At 41.0% G+C, this 26,766-nt stretch overlaps 1 protein-coding gene and 1 long non-coding RNA gene across 5 annotated transcripts in view; one reads left to right on the top strand and one right to left on the bottom strand.

Moving 5' to 3' along the window:
- The window catches only part of LOC147026853 (solute carrier family 23 member 1-like), a 78,152-nt gene that overhangs the window by 35,375 nt on the left and 16,011 nt on the right, over positions 1–26,766 (top strand). For 2 of the 3 annotated variants that reach the window (XM_085882698.1, XM_085882700.1), the window contains 5 exons: positions 728–798; positions 10,902–11,083; positions 11,555–11,675; positions 14,565–14,721; positions 19,279–19,426. In XM_085882698.1, coding sequence (XP_085738824.1) covers positions 728–798; positions 10,902–11,083; positions 11,555–11,675; positions 14,565–14,721; positions 19,279–19,426 — 679 coding nt within the window. The remainder of the gene's footprint in view (positions 1–727; positions 799–10,901; positions 11,084–11,554; positions 11,676–14,564; positions 14,722–19,278; positions 19,427–26,766) is intronic. The other variant, XM_085882699.1, reaches the window with a different exon arrangement.
- LOC147026852 (uncharacterized) overlaps positions 809–26,766 on the bottom strand; it is a 50,499-nt gene continuing 24,541 nt past the window's right edge. The window contains exons 3-4 of one of the 2 annotated variants that reach the window (XR_015058535.1): positions 4,685–6,632; positions 809–1,655 (exon numbers count right to left, since the gene is read on the bottom strand). This is a non-coding gene — a long non-coding RNA (uncharacterized LOC147026852). Of the gene's footprint in view, positions 6,633–26,766 lie in introns of both variants that reach the window. The other variant, XR_015058533.1, reaches the window with a different exon arrangement.

Below are 26,766 nucleotides of genomic sequence, written 5' to 3'. Positions count from 1 at the left end.
AGTTTGGCAGCCATATTGGATTGAAGAAAATGTTAAATAATGTTTTCCCTGGAATTGCTTAATCAATTGACATGAAACCGCATTTATGATCTAGTATTGATGGGGAATACAAGTTTTTAATTTCATCTTTATCAGACGAATGGTCTGGCAGCCAGAATTATTTCATTTTTTTGATATGGGTTCTTTTTGGTTTATTTTTTTTTTAATAAGGCTCACTTGGCTGTGTCTGGATGGGTTTGAGGGTAGAAGAGTAACAGCTGAAATGTGAATCCTATCCAGGTTCCTCCTGATGACTTCAACTTTGCTTTTTGCTTGTTTGGGTTCCTTCTGATGACTCCAATGCAGGACTGTACCTATTTGGTCTTCCATTTGATTTGAATTGAATTTATTTTAATCCCATTCTAAATTAAATTGAATAATGAATAATAATAAATATAACATCGTAGGTCAGGGTCAGGTGTCTGATCAAAGCGGGACGTCTTGGTACCCTGTCATCACTGCCAACAGTTATAAAGTGGCAGTTCTAATTAGGTAACACAGCAGTACACAAATGCCACACAAAATTCACCACATGAAAGCAGTCCTGGTGAGGGTCTGCAATCTCTGATTGCTCTTTTTCTTGTTCTGCTTTGAAAAATTATTTTAATAAATCAGCTTAGTTGATTTACTTTATTTTCTCAATCACAAAGCATGCTTAACATTGGAACTTTGTTTTCACAAAAAACAGAAGAGATTTATGGAAACCACACAGGTGTTGAAGTGGACACATCAGAGATATGGCATCCACGCATGAGAGAGGTAAATTCACTCAGCTATTTCCTCTATCTTGCTCTCCATAATGACGAGATTGTTTTTATTTTTAAATAATTTCCTTCTGCATTACCTTTTCCTAAAATCATCAAATTTTCAGATGTTACTATTATAATATACAGCATGTTCCATCACAAGGAACTCTAATATAAGAGGAGGCCATAAGCTTGTACTATTATTGCTAACCTATGGTTGTTTGTCCATGTTCTATCCTCTTTAAATGCTGAGCTTCAAGCAAGGAAGCAGCAGATACCATTTAAAAAATATTTAGTGTTAGTCGACCAGGATTCAAACCTCCCAGATTCAAAGCGACCACCCTAACCATTACACCACTGAGTCTGGTTGTTTCATCATTGGAACCCCTTCCATGACCACATGGAGTCATTGGAAGCTTGTTTTAGAATATACATTCGTTGATGCTCAAAAGATTAATTGTTCAGATTTCGGAGCAACTTTGCAGTGGCAAAGAAACAGGTGCAGTGTACTTTAAATTTTATTAGGGAAGAGCACATAGGGTTCATCTTTTTAAAAGCATTCACAGGTGAGGAAAAGCAAGTAGTTAAGTCGACGGGAAGTCACCTTTGAAGGACTGATTGGGTGCTCCTTTATAGAGCACCCCCAGCTGATGGACCAGATGGAAGTTTCAGTTGGATATGGCAACATCAAGGATGAACGAAGGTCCCGACAGCTTTGAAGCAAGCATTTTACCTGTTGAGCTATTCTGCCCCCTAATAAATAAATGGTAGCAAATTAGAATGGGAAGAAAAGAATAAATCATAAGAATCGTCCACAAATCTGTTGTCCCAAAAGTGGGTGCTGCAGACGGCATTTCCATGGATCACCATCTAAAAGGAGGAATGTACAATGATCATGAGAATTTTTACAAATACACATCAACACCGGTCCAGGACAGCATTGCTTCTACCTTGGTGGCTTCATCAGTAACACAAACCAGTGAATCAGTGAACTATGTCCATAGGAACTAACACAACAAACACATTTACTGGTGAGGACAAAGGTGGAATTGAAAGATATAATATAATCGGAAAAGTTTGAAATTAAGCGTTGGAATAAACACAAACGGAAGAAGGACCAGCAGAGATAAATAACATCACATACCCTGCATATTGTGAGCATAATGACTGGGTTTCAAGACTGGTGATGTCAGACTAGCTACTGACCCAGAATCACATCAAGGTAGTGGTGGACATAAATCCTTCCTTTAAATGATGAATCATTCTCAGAGAATGTGGAAAAATCGATTTGGAGATGGTCAGTAGAATAAATGACACGAGTAGGTTTTATTTGCATACTAAAAAATGTCTCTTTATCAAAGCTTTTGTACCCACTCATTGTGCCTTCATTAGATAAATGAGAGAAGGGTTGTTGAAATTTTGCTGGTGTTTCCTGTTAACAAACCAAAAGTACCAATTCCCACAATCGTTCAACTGAACACCACAAAAAAGCCCACAGCAGAAAATCACATTTCCATGACAACGTTTTCCTTGTCTGGTCACGCCTGAGCTTTGGGAATCAGAAGGTCTTGTCATGAACAATAAAAGGTGAATTGTTTGGTTTGTGGACAGTTAATTCCCCCACTTCGATGATGTTGATGGCATATTTTACTTTTGACTTTAAATACTGGCTTCAATGAAGTGATGCTATACGATGCAAATTTGCATGGAGAGAATTGGCATCCTCCCTCCACCCTGAACCCTGGGGGTTTTGATTTTCTCAGGAGTATGATATTTTTTGTGGGGCAAGTCAACCATTATAACACCCCAAGTGAAACCACCAGTTTTTAACTAATTCCACCCAGCGGTTCAGGAATGCACAGAACTAAAACAAGCACACAAGGTAGGAAATCTGGGATGGCAATTCCCCCGCTTGAACCCCTGGGACTATTGAGTTTTTTTTTGACTGCCAAAAACATTCTCGGTGCCCCCCCGCCCCCCCTCCCAATCCCCTTTGAGGTCAACCACCAGTTTTCAACTCATTTTCGTCTGGCGGTTTCAGAATGCACAGAAGTCAAACACAAACAAATCCACCAACAAGCAGACACTTCTCAAATTATACATTCAGGTGGTATGATTTTCTTACATGTGATTCCCATGATTGTGCTGTCTTGTGCCTGTTTAATTATATTTCCTTAGACCTGTATGCATCTCCATTTCTGTCATCCTTCCCACACAAAACCAGTTTGGATTGTTCAACAATCTGTGGGTCAAATTTGGCTAATTGTCCAAATTAATAACTATCATGTGGTATTACAAATCACTCAGTATAATTTCCTTAAATCGAGGATTACATTAAACACAGCCATTTGTAGATTAAATATATCCTATAGTTGACACATCAAACTTAGCATTCACAAAACGTGAGTAAACAATGTAATACTACTAACAATTGAGACAGAATAAATTTGAAGAGCAAAAGTGCAGCAAATCCACAACAGCACTCGGTAGAGCACATACCTCTCTGCCAAGCTGAACAAGTTACGTTTTGTATCCCACTGATAGGCCGGATCCGCATCCGGACCAAAACCAAAATCTAATCAGCTTGTTCTTTTCACTTACCCAACTCATCCACCAAGTTTTGTCCGAATCCGTCCATAATTTTTTGAGATATCACACTATGCAGTGCAGGATATCATTTTTGGCCCCATATCTCAATGGTGAAGAATCACTTTTTAAAATTCCAGTATCCAGATCCGGATCTTCACCGAAATTGAATCAATTCGTCCTTGTCACACACCCAACCTATCCACCAAGTTTCGTATGAATCCGTCCACAACTTTTTCAGACATCTTGCTCACAACAAACAGACAGACAAACAGGGGTGAAAATATAATATCTGTTCACCTTTGGTGGCAGAGGTAACAAATAATCAATTGAACAATTTTGAGGTATTGAACTGACTATGTTGTGAATCCTCCAGTTTGTGTGTATTCATATGTAAAGAGAGTTAGAAATGAATCTTTTGTACTTTGACAGCAGGAAATAATCTTCAACTTGCTAATGCAGTCAACTGGTCTTGCAACAATAGATGTAAATAGTTATTTGATTGATTTCAGGGAAGAAAAGCTTCTCTCCCATGATGCTGTGGTGAGAGGTACTGTCAAAATCAGATACAAGGAAGCAATGGGTTTCTGATACAAATCCGGTAAATTTTCCTCATCAATGTGGTCAGGAACCTCAGGAGTTAAGGACTTACAATACATCTGCTGAAGATGCATTTATTGCCAAGTGTACTTCATTGGTCAGCACACCATGAGCCGATGTCTTACCTATTTTGAGTGCTATTTCTTTGCAGTTCACCTCCTGAATACCCTTGTTAAAAGCCCCAGCAAAGCAGCACGATGGAGAAACCTGTTTTGGGGCTCCAATTGTACAGTGGCCTGCAAAAGTATTCACCCCTTCCAAAAGTTTTCACATTTTGATGCCACCTGAGCTTATTTCATGATGTCAAATCAAACTTAACATATAGAGTCTTCACAAACTACTCCAACGTGATATAGCTAAAAAATGCAGACAAAATGTGAATAAGTTAGATTAACAGAGAAAATCAGATGATTTTAAGTATTATACTATAAGTATTAAAATCCTTTGCATAATTAACCCTAAATTACTTCAGGAGCAAGTTATTTGTTTGAAAGGTTAAAAAAAATAAGTGTAAGAGGTTTCACCTGTATGTAATCAGGAGATTAACTTAAAAATTAAGCTCCCCCACTTATAAAAGGAGTTTTAAGGTGCAGCTCACTTGGTCACCCAACAAGGCAAACATGAACACTAAGAAGCTTTACAAAGAAGTCAGACATGAAGTGGTGGAGAAGCACCGTTCAGGAGAGCGTTATAAGAAGATTTCAGTCACTCACTATTCCTTTGAGTACGGTGAAATCCATCATTAAGAAGTGGAAGATGTGTCATACCACCCAGACACTATCCAGATCAGGTCGCCCATCCAAACTCAACAGCCGGGCAAGCAGGAAGCTGGTTCAGGATGTCACTGTAAACCCAACAATGACTATGAAATATCTGCAAGGCTCTGTGTTTGAGATGGGGGTCAGTGTTCATCAATCAACAATATCCTGTTCCCTTCACAAAACTGGTCTCGATGGACAGGTGGCAAGAAAGAAGCCATCACTGAAAAAGACTCATTAAAAATGTCATGTGGAGTTTGTGAAAAATCATCTTAATGATACTGCAGGAGAAAAGTTTTATGGTCAGACAAGACATTTAAAATTGAACTTTTTGGTCTAAATTCAAAGTATTGTGTCTGGTGTAAGCCAAACACTGCACATCACCCAGTCAACACCATCCTTACTGTCAAGCATGGTGGTGGCAGTATCATGTTGCGGGGCTGCTTTTCATCAGCAGGTGTTGTGGATTTTTTTCACCCACCCCATTGTGATCGTTGAAGGATTATTCCTGGTTGATTGTGGAATCCTATTTAACTTCAGGCAGAGTTTAACGTTTGTCCAATTTGGATATAAAATCCTGCATAAACCCACCAACACTGATAACTGATGTCCACACAAGTCCTTTCTTTGAGAAACAATTCATTTTCTAATTATCCACTATACACTTCTCACCCTCGTACAATGAACTTAAGAATCCCCATTTGTTGTAATATTATTTGGTTCTATTTCATTTATTCTTACTTTTAGTTAACAGTTAAACCAACCCGATTCAATTCACTTCCACATTACATCAGAGAGTTTTATTCTAACTTGGTACTTCGTCAGTTCCAAGGAGTACAAGCCACTGAGATTCTAATACTTCCTCAGGTACTTGCACTGAAACAATTTTACATTTCAAAGCATTTTATACTTTCATGGGAGAGTGGTGGGGGCTATCAACCCAGACTGCAGACGTGTCCTTTAGACAAGAAGCCACTTTGTACATTTCGAGGCAAAGGTTCGCTGTTATCAGCTCAGGTCACACTGCTCCAGACCAAGACATTTATCATCATTTAGGGCAAAAGCCTCTTGGCCAAAAAGGACAGCCAATTCAACTTATAGCATAAAACTTACATTTCTAAAACCCCATTTGTTACAATTTAGAATACATTAATATAAATTTTTCCTCCACACTCCCCCGTATATTTTAAAGGAAATTTGAATAATTTTCTTACACATGATTACCATGTCCCGTTCCTGAAGGAGAAAAGATTTCCATTACTCAAGTTCAATCAACAATGGCAGCGAGTGCTCATATAAACACAGTCAAAGCACTCCTTGAGCTGAGGAGAAAATAGATGTTGGTAAGTACGAGCTTGGGCCTGACACTGGGTTGAAGGAGACAAAAAGGACTCGAGAGGTGAACAGAGATCCAGCCCAACAGAGCCTGGGGCCTCGCAGCAGCAGTCCGTGCAATCAGGCCTGATTTCACCAAGCGAGCTGTGCACGTTGGATGCAGTCACTTTGCAGCATGACGCCCCACCCGCACCATTGAACACATGTTGCAGAGGACTCGCAGTGTGGAACTCCATGCCTGTCGTACATTGAAGCAACCACAGAAAGTTAACGATGTATTTGCAGAGCGGCAATCGAGAGTGTGGCTGAGAACATTCCTCCATGCAGGCACCACACAACGCCGATGTTAAGACTTTGCTCAACCTTCTCCTCAGTGGGTTTTTTCTTTCTTTTTCCCCACATTGCTCCATCTTATCTCCTCAGGAAGGGGTACAGTTTCATGATCATGTGTTGAATGCCCAATCACCAAAATCTGGGTTCTCTCATCGTTCAATCTTTCGGTGGAAGTTCTTTCCAAGCTTCATTTGGACGAAATTGTACATTGTATGGTTTAACTGCGTTCAACACTCTGAAACAAACAAAATCAAAGTTAACATCGATTATTCAAAACATTCATCTCATTTGCTATTTTCATGTAAAGGCAAACAGTCTTTATCAGGGTTCCAATTTGCGATCAATAATTCTTTTCACAAAAATATTCCATCATTTATCCCAAAATATGAAAGTAATCTATTTCTTCAAGAACCAAATCCAAATCGATTTTGCACAGTTACCATTTTAACATTCACATGTGCTAAACAATTTACAGTTTCATTCACAAATAGTTCCAGAGCAACTGCCATTTTTATTATCTTGATTTAATTCTCAGTAACTTTTCCTTATCCTCAATTAACAGATTAACAAAAAATCTCAAATCATTTGTCAAATTTGTCGTCAGGCGAATATCATTTAAATTGCAGCTCAAACACTCCGTCCACACATGTAGCTACACCCTCCCCAAACTTTATCTCTTGGGGAGGCATCTTAAACTTCAGACTAATAAACATCCAATCTTTCTAAAACAACTTTTTTGTCTAGACAATAAAATATTTTCTTTTAAAATCCATAAATCAAAAATTAAATCTTCAGCGTCTATCCAATTAAATCATGAATTTACCTTGACTGAATCGATCAAAGGGTTACACTGAGTTGTTTGCCATTTCCTTCCCAGCACTAGTTCAGGCAACCTCAACATTCGCAGATGAATAAAACAATATTTCAACGTCCATCCGAGGGCATCATCAATTATATATCTGTGAATCGCCCCACGTGCTAAACATCATCAAATCATTTTTAAAATCATTCCAAATAGCGTTTCTACATCTGAATCAAAATCTTCGAAACATTTCTGACACGTCCTCAGAGCTTGCCCAGCACTCAACCATGCCGGGTTGTGTAATTATAAATCATCACAATGCCAGCGAGAGCTCAACTCCCAAGACTTCACGTTCCGAATATATCCCACATTCACAATTGTTATTTCACAATTTATCCAAAATCCCTATGGCTTTTCAGTAAAACTTAATACGTTTTCCCCAAATGGACTTCACTTTAAACAGATTCAGTAGAGAGGGTGCGCCACAAACACCACAACAGGAAGTTATCTCCACATCCGGTGGGAAGAAAAAGAAAAACTCTAACACAGGCAAAACCCACAGTTTAGCATTACTCTGTCATGGCTTCAACACACACACTAACGAGCATTGCATCTCATAGAATCGCTTCTGGTCACGTGACAAATATTTTTACAAAACCTTAAAATGTTAATTTTTCATCAAAATTTTAACAGAAATCCGTGAAGGACATTCTTAAATCTTCTAAAGTGTTATCATCTGACCACGGGACCATTCTCAGACTTCCTTTTTGCCTGCAAAACCCCATAAAATGTCCTCCAAATCAATCACATTTCTATATCATTTTAAAGTCATTGCCAACGGCATGCACACTTCGACACAATATCCCCACCCTCTTGAATCTGCCTATGAATCAAATTTCACAGCTAAAGCTAAGACTCAAACACAGACTCAGTGGAGAGACATGACACCCCCCCCCCCACAGATCCAGTGGAGGGGGCGAGCTGTACAGTCGCAGCTTGCGACCTTCACATTATGAGCACCAAACCACGAACAGCCAGGCTGTTTTATTTCGACTCTGCCTGAAGTTTCATTAGTTGTTAAATATATCATCAAAATCCCAACAGAACACATTTCATTGCAGTGAATATTGGACTCGCACAAGTTTCATTTTTTACTCTCAGCAACACATGGATCTCAATGCAAATCACCAGCCACACACCCAGCCGGTCAATCGTCTCCTGCATTCTACAAATTTCACGGTCGACTTTCCCACATTTGGGGAAATCGCAAGGCTCAACCTCCCTCCTGTAGCGCAATGGGTAGGCCTCGCCCTGAGAATTACACCTGAACTCACGGATCACGGTATCTCTCCTATCAGGTAAGTATCAATGCAAACCTATATTTCACACGTCCTCTGCGCAGTCTGTGGCATGTCACTTCATCATGCTCATTTCATCTGACTCCTCTTCTTCTCCAGCACTTTTCCAAAACAACTACAATACTTATCGTGTACTTTTAAACGGACTCTCTCCGCTACCTCTTCTTTCTATCAATAAAATTATCTGACAATTACCTTTTCTTTGTTCGAAATGCGTTATCTGCTGAGAGCGTTCTCACTTACCTCCGCTCAAGCACTTGTCATTCCTCCAGGAATTGCCTCCGGCAGATTAAGCACCTCCAGTCACGAGCACCGCACAACATCGGTTCGAATCCGAGTCACGGCACCAACTGTTGTGGATTTTTTTTCACCCACCCGTTGTGATCGTTGAAGGATTCTTCCTGGTTGATTGGGGAATCCTACTTAACTTCAGGCAGAGTTTAACGTTTGTCCGATTTGGTTATAAAATCCTGCATAAAACCCACCAACACTGATAATCGATGTCCACACAAGTCCTTTCTTTATGAAACAATTTATTTTCTAATTATCCACCATACACTTCTCACCCTCGTTCACTGCACACAATGAACTTGAGAATCCCCATTTGTTGCAATATTATTTGGTTCTATTTTTATTTATTCTTACTTTTAGTTAACAGTTAAACCAACCAGATTCAATTCACTTCCACATTACATCAGAGAGTTTTATTCTAACTTGGTACTTGGTCAGTCCCAAGGAGTACAAGCCACTGAGATGCTATACATCCTCACGTGGTTGCACTAAAACAATTTTACATTTCAAAGCATTTTATACTTTCATGGGAGAGTGGTGGGGGCGACCAACCCAGACTGCATACGTGTCCTCTTGGCGAGAAGCCACTACGTACATTTCGAGGCAAAGGTTCACTGTTATCAGCCCAGGCCACACCGCTCCAGACCAAGAGATTTATCAATATTTAGGGCAAAAAGACTCTTGGCCAAAAAGGACAGCCAATTCAACTTATAGCATAAAACCTACATTTCTAAAACCCCATTTGTTACAAGTTAGAATACATTAATATAAATTTTTCCTCCACACAGGAAATTGCAAGCTTGTCAGGATAGAAGGGCCAATGGACAGTGTAAAGTCCAGAATAATTCTTGATGTAAACTTGCTCGAGTGAGCCATGAATCTGAAACTGGGAAGGAGATTCACATTTCAGCAGGACAATTATCCGAAGCAAAAAGCTAAAGCCACACTGGAGTGGCTGAATAAGAATAAAATAAATGTTCTCGAGTCGTCCAGTCAAAGTCCTGACTTGAACACAATTGAGCATTAACGGCGAGGCTTATAGATTGCAGTCCATCGACGATGCCCATCACACTTGGCAGAACTAGAGCAATTCAAATGGGAAGAATGGGCAAAAATTTCACCATCTCACTGTGTAAAGCCGGCCGAGAGCAGAGACCTACCCAAAAAGACTCATCACAGTTATTGCTGCAAAAGGTGCTCCCACCAAGTTCTGACCTAAGGGGCTAAAATAATTTTGCAACCAGTGAATTTTGATTTGTACATATTTTTCCAGGTATTCCTGACATGTAACCTCCTTCAACGATAACAGTATTTAGTTTGATCTCTTCAGTTATGAATTAAAAAGTTAACTTGGAAAAATTGTTTCTTCATAATTTGTAATTCATCTGAATGTGGCATTATCGGTAGGGGGTGAATACTTTTGCAGGCCATTGTATGCCTCAGTTGGGTATGCCAAAAATCAGGCCTGCCCCTAAATTACTCTCGATCCTTATGACATGTTATAACCAAACATCTTTGCCTCTTTGAAGGCATATCTGTCACATTAAACGGTTGCATCTCGTATTTCATTTCAACATTCATCAATCCTGTCATACATTCATTCCTTATTAATTACTTGTGGTAGTTTCTGCCCTCCTTTTTGGCAAGGTTCTGTCTTGCTTGTCATATATATATATATATATATATATATATATATATATATATATATATATATATATATATATATATATATATATATATATATATATATATATATGAGGCCCGGCAAGGAGGAGTGATGTAAGCGACATTTTTTAATGATATGATGATGATAGGCTCGGATGATAGGAGAAGGGTAAAAATAGTGCAATATGGCATTAACTCCAAAATGGCGGATGTGGCCCTTACATCACTCATCCTCGCGGCGCCTCATATGTCTAATGTCACCTCACTGCCCAGCATCTGAACGTTCGACAGTTTGGGCACACAGCTCTTCCAAAAGACATATATGTAGAAAGGATTTAATTTTGAGATGTCATTTAAATGTCTTATACTTAATGTTTTCTTCTGCCAGATCCAAGGAGCCATTATCATCTCCTGCTTGGTTGAGATGATCATTGGTTTTATTGGTCTCCCCGGTGCTCTACTGGCGCTAATTGGCCCAATCACTGTCACACCAACTGTGGCCCTCATTGGCTTATCAGTGTTCCAGGCAGCAGGAGAGCGGGCAGGCAAGCACTGGGGAATCGCTGTCCTGTGAGTTCCGTTCTCTTTTTTTTTTTAAAAAAACTCTTGCTACATCTTCTCACAACATCTCCTCTCTAAATTTGCTCACATATTGCTGAGGGGCCTCAACATTGTGTGAAACGACAAATGTAACTGATAATATTGCAATCATTAAAACAGTCAAAATCAACTCCAATATCATATCACCAAGCGCTGACGTTTCAGACCTTGCCCCTGTTTTGCTCCGATTAAGGGCAAGGCCTGAAACATCAGCGCTTTGTGATTTGTTTTTACAGTGGATAACTTGAACCATTTTATTCTCGGAATTTCTATTCTCTTGTGCCACCAATGCAGACCGCTCTTTCTTTGGTGGAATTAGCAACAGCTTCCATATCAGCAAGGTGATATAGGCTCAGTCTGAAGTATACTTGTTCATTATCATCCAGTATGCCACAGTAATGTGCTCAATGTCCCCTTTCCTTTGTCTTCTTCCACACTCAGGACCATACTCCTCATCATCCTATTATCTCAGTATCTACGGAATGTGGCATTCCCGGTGCCTACATTTAGACGAGGCAACGGGATCGTGATGAAAAGAGTCCAGATCTTCCGAATGTTCCCAGTATGTAGGGGAAGGGAGTCAATGAGATTTATCAAACTATCTCACAAGAGAGGATTGTGGCCACCTTAATGGTGTGTCTCAAAGTCTAAGGGATTACTCATGCAGTATACATATGTTTATGGGGTTTTATGCATCTCATTTTATAATTGTTTCGCAGAATCTTTGAAATTAATGTCGACGTTTATAGGAAGAATGATTTTACAACCATGTGGCCAGACTTGAAATCAGAATGTTGAATTCGGTACTTGCACCTGAACCCGAAACCTTTAACTAAATTTATACTTGTCTTGTTTGGCCTTTGTCATAAAACAGATCTAAGTGCTGAACTGAGATGCAGGCTGGTTGATAGAGATATCTGGGTGGCACCGAAAGGGTATAATTCTTCAAAATCGGTTCTGCTGACCACGTCCTTGTCAAAGTGGACATCTCTCTGGCTGTTATCAGAGAACCACCTCACCGCCGTCGAGTCTGGCATTTCACTCAAGCTGACTGGCAGGGTCTCCGAGCAGCCATCAAACTCACAGACTGGTCTCTCATCACTACTTTCTCAAACATCAACTCATCCTGGGAATTCTTTCAAAGAAACTTGCTCTCCCTCATGCACAGATTTATCCCCTCTCGTGTTCAGTTGTCCTACCCTTCCTCCCGCCCTTGGTTTACTGAAGCTTGTGGCGAGGCAGTTGTCCTCAAACAACTTGCCTTTGCCTCATGGAAAGCAAACCCAACTGAGGGCAATCTCAGTTCCTTCCACAAAGCTCGGAACAAGTGTGTATCTACCCTCAGGAGAGCCTGAAAACAACATCTTTCTCATCTCAAGTCTGAACTCTCAAACCTCTCTCCCTCCTCAAAATCCTGGTGGCATTTAATCAAATCTGTTTCTGGTGTATGTTCCCCCTCCATCCCCTCCCTTACCTCAAATGGCCGCACTGCTGATACCACACGTGATAAAGCTGAATGTCTAAACTCGATGTTTGCAGCTAAATCTTGTGTCCTAAACTCCTCACTTTCTCTACCCACTTTAACCAGTCGCACCCAACTGTCCCTGGACTCTGTATCCTTTTCTCCTGACAAGGTGGAGAGCTTGCTTTCAAACCTCGAGTCAGATTCTGCAACCGGTCCAGACGGCATCAGCCCACGTGTCCTCAAAGCCTGCTCTTCTGCTCTTGCTCACCCTCTCTCTGTTCTATTCACCCTCTCATTTGCCCAAGGTCATCTGCCATCTGCTTGGAAGTCTGCTAACATCACTGCCCTGCATAAAAAAGGTGCAAAAACAGATCCCCGCAACTACAGACCAATCAGCCTTCTCCCAATCATCAGCAAGGTTATGGAATCCATCATCACTTCAGATATGAAATCCTTCCTCTTCTCCAATGGCTTGATTTCCAATCATCAATTTGGTTTCAGACCAGGTCACTCTACCCTGGAAATGCTGCTTCTGCTCTCCCATCAATGGATGGAGGTCCTCAATGCCAGACAAGAAATCCGAGCCGTATCCCTGGACATATCACATGCTTTTGACACAGTCTGGCACCCTGCCCTACTCACCAAACTCTCTTCCCATGGTATTCAAGGCCATCTCCACTCATGGCTCACAGACTTCCTCTCCTGTCGCAGTCAACGTGTGGCCCTAAATGGAGTTCTTTCATCCCCTCTTCCTGTGCAGGCTGGAGTTCCTCAAGGTAGCGTTCTGGGCCCTGTTCTTTTTCTGGTTTTCATCAATGATCTCTCCGACTCTCTGGAAAATCCTCTATTTCTCTTTGCCGACGACTCCACCCTCTGCCGTACCATCTGTCATCCCTCAGACCGGCAAGCAGCAGCTTCTTCGCTCACTGCAGATCTGGATAAAATCACAAACTGGTCCAACACGTGGAACATGTCTTTCAATCCAGACAAATCTCACACTCTCACTATGTCTCTTCGAAAGGACCGTTTAGAAAACCCCCCATCCACTTTCTCAACAATCCTCTGGAAGAAGTCTTTTCTTTCAAGCTTCTGGGTCTCACTATCTGCCATGACCTTTCCTGGGAAAGTCACATTTCCAACCTTGCCTCAAAAGCCAGTCGCCGACTGGGAATCCTACGTCGTGCAAAGTCCTTCCTCGGCCCTCTTGAGCTCCTGACCACTTACAAAGCTTTTGTCCGTAGCCTGATGGAGTACTGCTCTCCCCTCTGGGCTGGTGCTCCTGCCTCCCACCTTACTCGGCTTCACACCGTCGAAACCAGGGCATTTAAGATCATCGGCATCTCCCGCAATGAAGCTGTCTTTGGGCCTCTCACTCAATCACCGCAGGTTGGTCGGTGGTCTTTCTGTCTTCTACCGACTCCTCTCCAGCCTTGCCCCCCCTGCTCTCTCTGCGATTTGTCCCCACCACATTTCCACAGGGCGCTCAAGGTCCGCCAACAACCCCCTTCTGGTAAAACTACCAAAATCACGAATCACTGCTCATCTTCACCCTTTCATTCCTCTTTTTTCCCGCCTTTGGAATAAACTTCCTCACTCTATTCTTTCCCATTCTTCCCTCCAGGCTTTCAAAACAGCTGTTATCTTCCCCCATCCAAATCCTCGATCTTTTCTACCCCCGATAATCCACCCAAGCCCACTTCCTTCAATTCCCCTGCTTTCCTTCCTGAAAGTCCCTGTAATGTCCATCTTCTCTTCGCCATGTTCCCCGTCCCATCCTCATCCCTCTCCCTTCCACAGTTCACCAAATGTGTCTGTTCCCCACTGTTTTGTCCCTTCCACTCCCGCCCCTCTTGTCTCATGCCTCCTTGCTGTGAGTTGTGTGTTTGCTCTCATACGAGCCTCGACAAGGTATACAAAAAAAAAAAAATAAAACAACTTCATCTGCATAATGACCATGATTACCTCTGGTTCTCTCTCACCGAGCAGATTGTCATGGCTGTCCTGTTAGCCTGGCTCATTTGTTACCTCCTGACTATCTACCAAGTGTTTCCATCAGACCCCCAAGACTATGGTTATGGTGCCCGCACTGATGCACGAGGGGCCATCGTAGATATGGCCCCCTGGTTCCGCATGCCATATCCTTGTAAGTATTACAGAAAAAAGTACAGAATTCACACACATAACAGCCATGACATCATTACATGATTTATTTCTTTAAGTAGAGGTCTGCGATTGAAGATATAATAGCTGTTGGTTCCCGGTATAGCCATCTCATAATATTACCTAATTGGTAGCACTTGCAATTCTGCCTCATAATGGAAATAAACTTTTTTTCTCTCCAAAAAGCAGGACAGCACGGACACCAAGACTAAACACTTAATGCCTCCCTCTCGGAACCATAACCACACAACCCTCTCACACCCCAAAATATTGTCGTGTTCAGGGGGTTAAGTTAATTACCCCGACCCAATTGTCGTGGATGGTCGGTTAACACTGACCTGGATGGAAAACCGAAAGGTTCTACCTCGGAGGGGAACATGTGATCCTTGGAGTTTATAGCATGCGTGGGATGGAGGGTGGCAAAGGCGTGTACTAGAGGCGTTCACCAGGACAGAAGCACAAGGGTTTATACTCGAACCCATGACGAATAGACAGACACACGCAAATTTAATAAACAACGAGTTTAATGAACATAAATCAGATATTTATAATGGGAATAAATCAGTGTCATAATAAAAAAAAATACATGAAGAAATCTAAAGCGAATTTTGAGATGTTTCCACACAGACTCAAATACAGACAAGGGGAAAGGTAAAATAAAAGAAAAACCTCCCTTTATACTGGCACTTTGCTCTGTATCCAGAGATGATCTTTTTGGAGCTTGGTGATTGAACTTCGTCGTTACTGAATGGGAAACTGCACCCAAAATGGTGCCAAGTGGCTCTCTTGGTCGGAAGGGTACGTGAAGTAATTTATGTGGTGGCATTCAACGCCAGGGCCTAGAAACGGCCATGCAGCTTCTTTTCACGAATGAACTTGCCACACCGTTCCTCTCTTAGCACCGGGTCTGCTCACAACCATGGCTCGCCTTCCCTCCTTGAACATGCAACAGGATAATGCCAAGCTATCCTGAGAGACATATATATCTATCTATCTATCTATCTATCTATCTATCTCTCTCTCTCTCTCTCTCTCTCTCTCTCTCTCTCTCTCTCTCTCTCTCTCTCTCTCTCTCTCTCTCTCTCTCTCTCTCTCTCTCTCTCTCTCTCTCTCTCTCTCTCTCTCTCTCTCTCTCTCTCTCTCTCTCTCTCTCTCTCTCTCTCTCTCTCTCTCTCTCTCTCTATATATATATATATATATATATATATATATATATATATATATATATATATATATATATATATGTGTACAACTTCACGACTCAGCTGAACAGTAATGGCTAGCGTCTTGCTCCAGCATGTGAACAAATTCACACCAGCACGAACTACGAGAATCTTGCTGCCATTTTGACGTGTCAAGGAGAAGCCAGCCAGCGAGACCCTCTGGCATAATTGCGTACCTCACACCAACTATATGCTCTTTGATCATCTCCTCCTCTCTCACGTCACACCGATCAGGAATAAGCCTCGGGGGCATGACTTGCTGGTATGAAGCGGGAAGGCCCGGTTTCTTGCCTGCTCAGAAGTGTTAGGCTCTGTTGTTGTTGTTGTTGTTGTTGTTGTTTAAAATGTTGCTCTTTTATTTCTAGTTTTGTCGATACAAAAACGTGGGAAAAGGCCACAGGTGGCAATCAATTAGCCTTAAACCCTACCTAAGTAACACAGCACCACCCCTCATGTGGTGACACATAACAATCTTAAGCTGACAGTTTTCCCTACTTAATTTACATCGAGATGTCTCCTCCTCATCTACGGACCATGCAACACTATACAATCCTACCTTTACTATGAAATTCCTCCATCTACCCCACAAACATAACAATATGTATTTGCTTTCTTCTCCGAAACCACACACACAACTTCGGTGAAACTTGACCACCACCTTCATCACCCATGATGTGCTAAAGATTGTTCATGACATTAAAAATAACTTGGGTCAAAGGGGTGATACGGGGGTGGGGGTTTGCCCCCCAAAATATATATTTGCTTTCTTCTCCAAAGGCACACACACAATTTCGATGAAACTTGACCACAGACTTTATCACCCGTGATGTACCAACGTTTGTAAACGGCATGAATAAAAAATATCCATTGGTGTTTACTTTCTTCTCCATTACATATTTTGTGGGTCATCCATGCCTACCAATGGTTCCCTGAATAGCATATCCAGCCGCTACCGAGGTATTGCCCCATGTTTATCATATATAATTAACCAGACACAAATTTTTGGTCCAAGTAAATCGATTACTTTATGAGCCAACCAAGTAAATTAATTATTAGAGCTTTCTGACGGTACTATTTTTATTATCTTACGACAAGCAAGAATCCTTTTGAACAAATCATGACACACGTGCACACGGATTGACACTTCACCTTTCAGTAATAGATGAGCGATTAATTAGTTGAAATGTGAAAATCCTCATGCATGAAAATAATATTTTTCATTAATTCAGTCAATGATTGTTTATATTCGGCCAAATACATCTTCATCTGCTAATTTGTGTAAATGTTGTGGTATACAAAGTGTAGGCTCATGGAAGAGTGATGTGACTGAGGGTAGAAGCTTTAACGCAATGACAGTGAGCTCAGTGGGGAAATACATGGCCACAAGTGGAAGAACAAACAAGAGGAGAGAAGAGAAATGTAATGGAAAAATAGTAGCTTGCAAATAAATAGGGAGGGGTGGGGGAAAGGTTAATTTGGATATTAACGATCACATGTGAGGATGGAAGAACCAACCTGAAGTCCGAGAGGGAAGAGGGGAATTGAACAGACTCCACAAGCAGGAGAAAAGCCACAAAGGAGTGGAGGTGAGAAATGAATCTGGATTTAGGAAATTCAACCAGGAGGTAGTGCATTCTGGAGGGACTGGGAAGGCATGAGGGATGAAAGAATAGAGGGAGCTGGTTTAAAAGAGAGGGTGTAGAAAATAGTGGGTTATGACTGGAACTAATCTGTCTGCTCACCTGTCAACAATGAGAGAGCAGCACGCCATTTGCTTCTGCTTCCTTATAGTTGTATGGAAATTAAAAAAAAAGGGCATCAAATTATTTCTTACCATTTCATTCTGTAAATTATACAGATTATTAGAAAGTGTAAAACGGAGGGTTACATGTGAAACGCTTAATATCTACAGTATGCATGAATATTTGAAATGATCTTGAATGATCATCGCTGTTGAAATTTACTGCAATTCCATTGAGTAAACTAGAAGGGCACTCGGTAGAGCGCATACCTCCGCCACTTCATGTCTGATCCATGAGAACATATTGGGCCCAATACATTTTTGAAATATCATGATATTTCAGTACTATATCGTTTTTGGCCCTATCTCTCAATGGTGAAGAATTAAATAATTCTCCTATCCAGATCCGGATTCGGATCTTCACCAAAATCAAATCAATTCGTCCTTGCGACACACACAACCTGTCCACCAAGTTTTGGCTAAATCCGTTCACAATTTTTCGAGATATTGTGCTCTATATAGTTTTTAGCCATTTCACTCAATGAAGAATCACTTAAAAATTCTAGTAGTCAGATCTGGATCTTCAGAAAACTCGAATCAGTTCGTCCTTGTCACACACTTAACCTGTTTACCAAATTTCATCCAGATCCGTCCACAACTTTTTGAGATATCCTCTACACAAACAGGCAAACAAACAGACAGAAAAGGGTGAAAACATAACCTCCTTTTATTTAGTGGCGGAGGTAATGATGGCAAAAATGGAACTTTATAAACTTTCTCTTACAATCGTAACAGAGGACAACCATGTCAAGAATTTCGATGTGCAATGCCAGGTTAAAAATTGATACGCAATTCCATGTTAATTTTTTACCTCTGCCATCAAAGGTGAATGGAGGTTTATGTTTTCACTTTTGTCTATTTGTCTGTCTGTTTGCTGTGAGCAGGATATCTCAAAATGTTGTTGATAGATTCAGATGAAATTTGGTGGACAGTTTGGGTGTGTGACAAGGACAAATTCATTTGATTTTGGTTAGATCCAGAGTCGGATACAAAATGTTTGAAAAATGTACGTGATTCGTCACCATTGAGAGATGGTGCGAAAAACGATATACAGCATGATATTTCAAAAAGTTGTGATGAGTTATGATAAAACTAGGTCAATCAGTTGGCGAGGTGACAAGAACAAGTCGATTAGATTTTGGTCAATGTCTGGATTCAGATCCGGCCTATCAGTGTGATAAAAAAAACAAAAACTGTTCTGCCTGGTGGACGTATGCGCTCAACTGAGTGCCATTTTACTTTGACATGCGATCTCGTGTTAAGAAGTTCGATTTCGATGTGTAATCCCCGATCAATAATTTTGAAGTATGATGCCATGTCAAGAATTTCGACATGTGATCCCATTTTAAGAATGTTGATGTGTGATGCCATAATCTTGATGCCTAAAAGAGCAGTGGGGAATTCTCTAAGTCAAACACATGTCATTTGAAATTCAAGGCACACAGGTTTAAATTATTGCAGAGGTTCGAAATCCATTTAATTGTTCCTTTCCCATTTTGTACCTTTTGCCTGCTAGTGCAGTGGGGAATTCCCAACGTGACCCTCGCTGGCGTGCTGGGAATGTTCAGTGCTGTGTTGGCCGGGATTGTAGAATCCATTGGAGATTATTATGCATGTGCCCGCCTCTGTGGAGCACCTCCTCCACCAATCCATGCCATTAACAGGTAAAACCACTTCTGGCTAGCTCTATCTATTCAATGAATAATCGCTTTGTGGTACAAAATTAAAATATCGCAAAAAGAACAGACATTTCCAAAGCTTTAACATTGTGTCCTCAGACTTGTAGTTCACCTAAAGCCCCTGTCACACCTTGACGATTTAGCTAGCGTATGGCAATGTATCAAAATTTGTCTAAAACGCTGTCGTACGCTGAACTATTGATGTTTTTTTTCAGTTTGGGCATGCAATAGTGTATTCATAACGAGTTGTACGTATGCATAACGTATTAGTAACGTACACAGAACGTTTCGATAATTTATAGATAGCTTATACCAAAGAATGCTTTGCGTGTTGTCGGCATTCACAACTTATGCCCAACGATAGTCTAACTTATCCATAGCACGGCAGCGTATCGCCGACGATCACGTGGCGATCGACGATTCAAATCATAACCGCACCAGACATCGAAGTGTCAACATCACCGTCATGCCGAAGAAAACTTTGAAGAATGCTGCCAAGAAGTCTCCTGGCCGTGGCCGTGGACGCAAGGAGGATCCATCACCACCCACACCCTCACCATCACGCTCACCCTCTGACGGAGAGGTCACCCAGTTCCTACTCCTCTATTCACCTCTTCTTCTCCTGGCTCTATTGGCACACAACTGGTACAGTGTCAAATCGATGAGGTCATGTTGATGTTGGAGGACAGCGAGTAGGTATTCTCGTCTCAGCCTTGCCGGATCCTCCATCTCTCGGATGACATGGAAATCTGCTCACCGTGGAGTCTGGAACACTGACGGGTTCCTCCTGTGAACCCCCATTTTTATATACCAATTCCCCTAAACGCTGCCAATACGCCATTATATGGTAGCTGCAAGTTAGAAACACGTTCAGTAAGTTCTGTGGTCATCCGGAAGACGTCAAATGCGTCTACATACATCAATATGTGTTGGAGATACGTTACACATAGGTTCAAAGCACGTTACTGATTGGTTAGAAATAATTTTCGGGTACGCTAAACATTACCTCGATGTGTTTCGACTTATGAGTAACTTACAAGTAACGTGTGTGTGTCAACGATCGCATAACGTGCCTACAACTTATGGCCAGCGTATGCGGAACGTGCGAGTCATACGCTGGCATACGTCGACAAATTTTGTGCAGAGCTCGGCGTACTACGACGTATGCCAGCGTGCTTCAGCGTGCTCTTAACGTATACAAAACTTACCCACAACGTATTCGACGTGTGCCAGCGTATTCGCCAAATTTTTCATACGTCGGCATACGCTGGCTAAAACGTCAAGGTGTGACAGCGCATAAAATACACAAATAAAGTATTCGATAACGTCCAATCCTATAAATGACAGGCTCTGTGCAACAAGAACTGGCTAAGTGGTTGACTTATCTCCTGCAAGTAGTTCTTGATGAACTCTCCAATTACACTATCACTCATTCACCTTTGCCAAAACAATGCGTGAATAGGAGTTGGACAGCAACATTGTGAACATGTGCTCATTTGACATCTCGAGCTTGTTCACAAACGTTCCACTCAAGGAAGGCATCAATATTTGCGTGGCATTGCTATTCCAAGGCAACTTTGAACCACCATGGAGTTAGTCATCGGTCTTTGTGGAATTGATGAATGCTGCAACATGGGTGATGGAGTTAATCTTCAACAACATGTACAGGGCACATAGAAAGTCTGCACCCCTTTTCAAAAAATTTCACCTTTTGTTGCCTTATAGTCTGGAATTAAATTGCGTGAAATCAGACTTTTTGTTCACGGCTCCTTCACAATTCCATATGATGCTGCTATCACTCAGTTGCAACGCCAATAATAATTATCCCTCATGAAATGCTCTTATGAGTTCAAAAAGATGTACTCTTTATGACAGAATTGAATAATGTTATTTATGAATTTCAGTGCTGGTGTGATGCCAAATATGTAGTACGTACATCCCAAAGACCGGAAGACCATATCAAGAAGCACATTCCATTGGCAATTCGCAGCAATCAAGACACATGCCACAATACACAACCAGCCCACACATGCACAAATTCTGCATTTGGCCAGAATTTTCTGAACCATCCTGAATGTGCAGATGACTATCATGCCGAGTGGTATCAGATTGTGGCTGATGCACAGAGCTTGGCACATTTATGCATTCTTGATGCCACATTTATACACACACAAGCTCCTGTTCTTTGTAAACAAAACATGTGTGCAAACACTTCACTTGCTTAAGGCCCGGTCACACCTTGACGTTTTAGCCAGCGATGGCAACGTATTAAAATGTATGTAAAACGCTGGCTTACGTTGAACTTTTGATGTTTTTTTTTTAAAGATTCGGACGTATTCATAGCGACTTGGTCTTATGTATAACGCATTGGTAACAGACACAGAACGTTTCGTTGTGTTATAGATAACTTATACCAACAAATGCTGAACCTGTTGTCGGCCTACACAACTGATGCCCAACGATAGTCTAACTTAGGCATAGCGCGTTGCACGCATCGCCGACGATGTCGTGACGTAGCCTATTAAAAGGCTGACGCACAACGATTCGAATCATAACTGCCGTAGAAATGGAAGTGTCAACATCGCGGTCACACCTTGGCGATCTTGCCAGCGTATGCCGACCTAAGAAAAATGTGTCTAAAACGTTGGGGCACGTCAAATACGGTATGAGTAAGTTTGGTATACGTGAGTACAACGCTAAAGTACGCTATCATACGTCGTAGTAAGTAGAGTACGTCAAGAAATTTTAAACATGTTCAAAATTTTACGACGTACACGGCGTATGACACACGTTCCGCATGCAATGGGGATAATTTTTACACACGATATGTGGACGCTTACACACGTCCACAAAGGCTACTTATAAGCTACTCATAAGTCGAAACACGTCGCGGTAATGTCTTTTTTACGCGAAACTTATTTCTAACTTATGTTTGACGTGCTTTGAACCAATTCTTTACGTAGTCCCAACACACATCGACGTATGTAGACGTATTCCAATGACGTCTTCCGGTCGACAAAAAAAAAAAAATTAACGTGTTTCTAGCTAACAACTGCCATATAAAGACGTGTTCCCAGCGGTTTTGGGAATTGGTATATAAAAATGCTGCTCATAAAAGGGAACCCAACTGTGTTTTCGAGTCCCTTTTGAGTCGATGTCCATGTCAGCAGTAACAGTATCAGTATCAGTATTAGTGTTAGTAGTAGTTTGTTCATGTTGGCAGTAGTAGGTGAGTGTGAGGGGGAGGGTTTGGGTTATGATGGATCGTCCTTGCGTTTAACGATTTAAATGATAAACTCAACGATTTAAATGGCTGCATCTCCACTATTGAAAGTAGACGCTTGCGCTCAACAATTGGATTTTTTTTTACACTCAACGACTTTTAAACGGTACCACTCAGCTATTTTCATTGTTTACAATGAACGATTTAAATTGCTGTCACTCGCCTTTGTTTTTTGACGCTGGCGCTCGGAAATTTTAATCGTTTCTATTGAACGTGCTAAATCGCTCAAACCCCACTATTGAAAGTAGATGCTTGCGCTCAACAATTGGATTTTTTTTACACTCAACGACTTTTAAACGGTACCACTAAACTATTTTCATTGTTTACAATGAACGATTTAAATTGCTGTCACTCGCCTTTGTTTTTTGATACTGGGGTTTGGAAATTTGAAGCGTTTCTTCTGAACGTGTTAAAACGCTCAAACTCGACTATTTTAAATAGACGCTGCCGATGGACAATTGGAATCATCGCCAAGCTAGACATCGAAGTGTGAACATCCTCGTCATGCCGAAGAAAAGTTTGAAGAATGCTGCAAATAAGTGTCCTGGCCGTGGCCGTGGACACTGACGCAAGGACGATCCATTATACCGACGTCTTTCAGCCTATGAGTAACTTAAAAGTAACGTCTGTCGATGTGTGGCAACGATCGCGTAACGTGCCAACAACACGCTAATCATAGGATAGAAATAAGTTTCGGGTACGCTAAACATTACCTCGGCGTGTCTCAACTTATGATTAACTTACAAGTAGCATGTGTTGACGTCTGTCAACGATCGCAGACCGTGCATACAACTTGTGGCCAGCGTAGCGGAACGTGTGAGTCATACGCCGGCATACGTCGTGAAATTTCAAGCATGAAAAAATTTGAGGACAACCAAAAAGTACAACATTTAAAGCCAGCGTACAACGATGTATGGCAGTGTTTTTCAGCGTGCTCTCAATGTTATCAAAACTTACCCATAACGTATTCAACGTGTGCCAGAGTTTTAGAAAAAAAATTCAAAAAATCGGCATACGTTGGCTAAAACGTCAAGGTGTGACTGGGCCTTTAGAGCCTGCTGCATCATTGTGGAAAGTCTTCGGTTCCCTTGCTGCCTCATAGCCATGGTGTATATTGCTGGCAACAGCAGTCTGAAGAGCCAATCAGGAACCAGGTCTGAGCATAAATAATTGTTTTGAGTCTCCATATCCGGTATTCTTGTATGTGCCCCGTTGAGTGCAAGAGGAAATGCTTCGGCATTGTCTGTACCTTTTGCGATCTTTCCATTACCTCCCAATCCATAATAAATTACAGCAGCACAACAGAAGAAACATTGAAGCAGAAAGTTGGCAAAAAATTTAGCTCACCTCTCAAGTTGAGAATCTATCAAAATAGTGCACTTGTAATTCCCATTAGCAACAGTTTCATCTGACATGTAAACACCTTCATGCAGGATGGCACAAGACCAGTGCACAATGCAAGGACATCATGATTGTCTGGAGTAGGCATGGGGAGCCTTGGGCCCATGGCCCATATGTGGCCCATGGCATGTTTTGATCTGGCCCACATGTTGATGTGTTCAGTATTTTGTTCAGTGTTTTAAATAGCTCTTATCAAGGAATGGCTGTCAGGATAACGTGAAGATATGCAGACATACCTTTGAACTGTCTCGCTTGGGTTCCAATCTCGACCCAGCTAAAAACTGGCATCTTGGTATTTTTGCATTCAGGGCGATTCATCAATGTGTGTTCTGTCCCTTGGAGATGGACGTTAAACTAGGTTTCCCATTTGCGAGCATCAGTTAATGTACATTAAAGGCCCCACAGTGTCCTTCCCAAAGAGAAGACAAGCTATCAGCAGCACCCTGAACAAATTACATATTTCTGAACTTGCATTCGAGCATCCTGTGGTCTGAGTGGTGGCCCGTCCAGGTTGTAACCCCCAGCGGCCTAGCCAATGAAAGTGCCTCAGCAGCCACGTATATATGGAGGTAATGAAGATGAATTATGTAGAAACATTAAAAGTCATACAAAATGTATTTCCCAATAATTGTAATCACTTATTTAATCCTCATAAGTTGTATATAAGCATATTCACAGCTTCAAGTGATAGCATCAGTCTTGGCAGGAAATGAACAGGAAGGACGACTCGCTTCTCAACAATCCTTATATGTAGTGTAAAAGCCAGTGTACACCCTTATAATTTGAGATAAAAGCCAGTAAGAATAGGAATAATTTTGTATTCCAACTGCCTATTATAAAGAAGAGTCTGGACAATTTGAGACAAAAAGCAGTGAAATCAGTGAATGTTGTTTTCTCATTGGTCGTGGTTGACAGAATGGTGAAGGCATTAAGAAGCAGAAAGTTGACTCGGAGTGCCTTAATTTTCAGTCAGAAGTCAGAAAGTCAGAACGATTCGTTAAGTTACTTTTTTGCATATCTGTATGTGCTGTTTAAATTTCTAACGAATCCAAAGCATACATCAGGCCCACACGATGTTTAACAATGGCTGTTTTGGCCCTCAGAATCAGGAAAGGTTCCCAACCTCTGGTCTTTAGGACGCATCGGTCTTCCAAAAACGTTTATTATCTTGCCAAAACGAAGTTTTTGCAAGATATGTTAGTCAGCTTCTATGTTTTTTTTTTTTGTTTTTTTTTGTTTGTCTGTAATCACGTATAAAAAAATTCTGCAGAGCACAGTTATCATTGGAAATTTTTGTAACTTCGCATATCAAAGGCCTACAGAGGTCCCTTTCAGTGCACAAAATTTTGAAGGTCAAGGTCAAAGGTCAAGGTCACTGTCGCAAATCAGGGGAGTCAACGAAACCCTTATTTTTTGAGTATTTTTGATCGGATCATCTTCAAACTTCATGGGAATATAGTTCATGGTCTGGTGCTCAGCTGATTAATCTTTCGTGGCGATTGGCCTTGACCTTCATGGTTAGCGCCTGAGGTCAAATTTTCAAGTTTTAGGAACCATATCGTGTAGTACCTCAAATTGAACACCTCGATGAGTGCTTTCTAGATATGTCAAGCTTGAGACATTATGACGTCATTTGGTGACGTTATGAGGCAAACGCATATTTTTCATGGTTACTCTGTAGAACGATTCTCATTGGAATCTCTCGTAGGCGGATATTCCTCAAGGAGTCGCTCCTGGTGGATAGCAGCTCTGTTCACCTCAGTGTGACCTTAAAGAAGTCACACGTGGTCACCTTTTGGCAAGATACGGGTCACGCTGCGGGTGACATTGTTTTTATTAAATTATTAGATTATTTTGGAAACCATCAACTCGTATTTTGGGTTGAGGAGAAAGTTTATCACTTATTGCTGGTACCACCGTCGGGCTCTTATTCCATGGGCTTATGTAACATTTTCTGGATTTATCATTTTTTGGGGTAGATTCATGTTACCCATGTCTAAACACATCTAGAAACTTCACTGGTTTAGAAAAAAAAAAGGTGCCAGTTTTTCCATTAACATTTAGGGCCTCCATTTAGAATTTCAAAATGGCCACCGCCGAAAATATTCTTTTAAAAATAATATTGCAAATTAACCGTAACTATCCATTCAAATGTCATACAATATTTATTTTATTTTATCTAAACTCATATAAAGGGGACAAAGATTCATTCGAAGAAAACTAAGAGCACTAGAAATACTCTAAATATTGGAAAAAATTCAAGATGGCCACCTGATTTCAGGGGTTTTCTATGTAAAATGCCATTACTTTTGAACCAATAGACATAAGAAGATGTTTTTGGTGTCTAATCATATGTTTTGGCACAGGAGGATTCCAATAATAACAACATATTTATGATTGGAACACTCTTTGCCAATCCTCCAAAACATTTAACAGAAATAATATAGAGCACGTAATTCAATATAAATTTATTTGGGCGGTTATTCAATTAGAAGATGGATAAGTTTTTTTCAAAGGTATGAAAATGCTACATGTATGAATCAGGAGTGTCAATGTTACCGATTAAACATTTATAATTGTCATTGCTTCAATCATCTTCTAGATCTTCGCCAATCCTTGGTGGTGTTATGTTCGTACAGCT

Source organism: Eptatretus burgeri, chromosome 5, assembly GCF_056783735.1.
Source record: "Eptatretus burgeri isolate ZD-2024b chromosome 5, Ebu_testis_v1, whole genome shotgun sequence".
In the NCBI taxonomy this organism is placed as follows: Eukaryota; Metazoa; Chordata; class Myxini; order Myxiniformes; family Myxinidae; genus Eptatretus; species Eptatretus burgeri.
The sequence above is the reverse complement of the archived record's forward strand: the minus strand, read 5'-3'. Positions and strand labels throughout refer to the sequence as shown.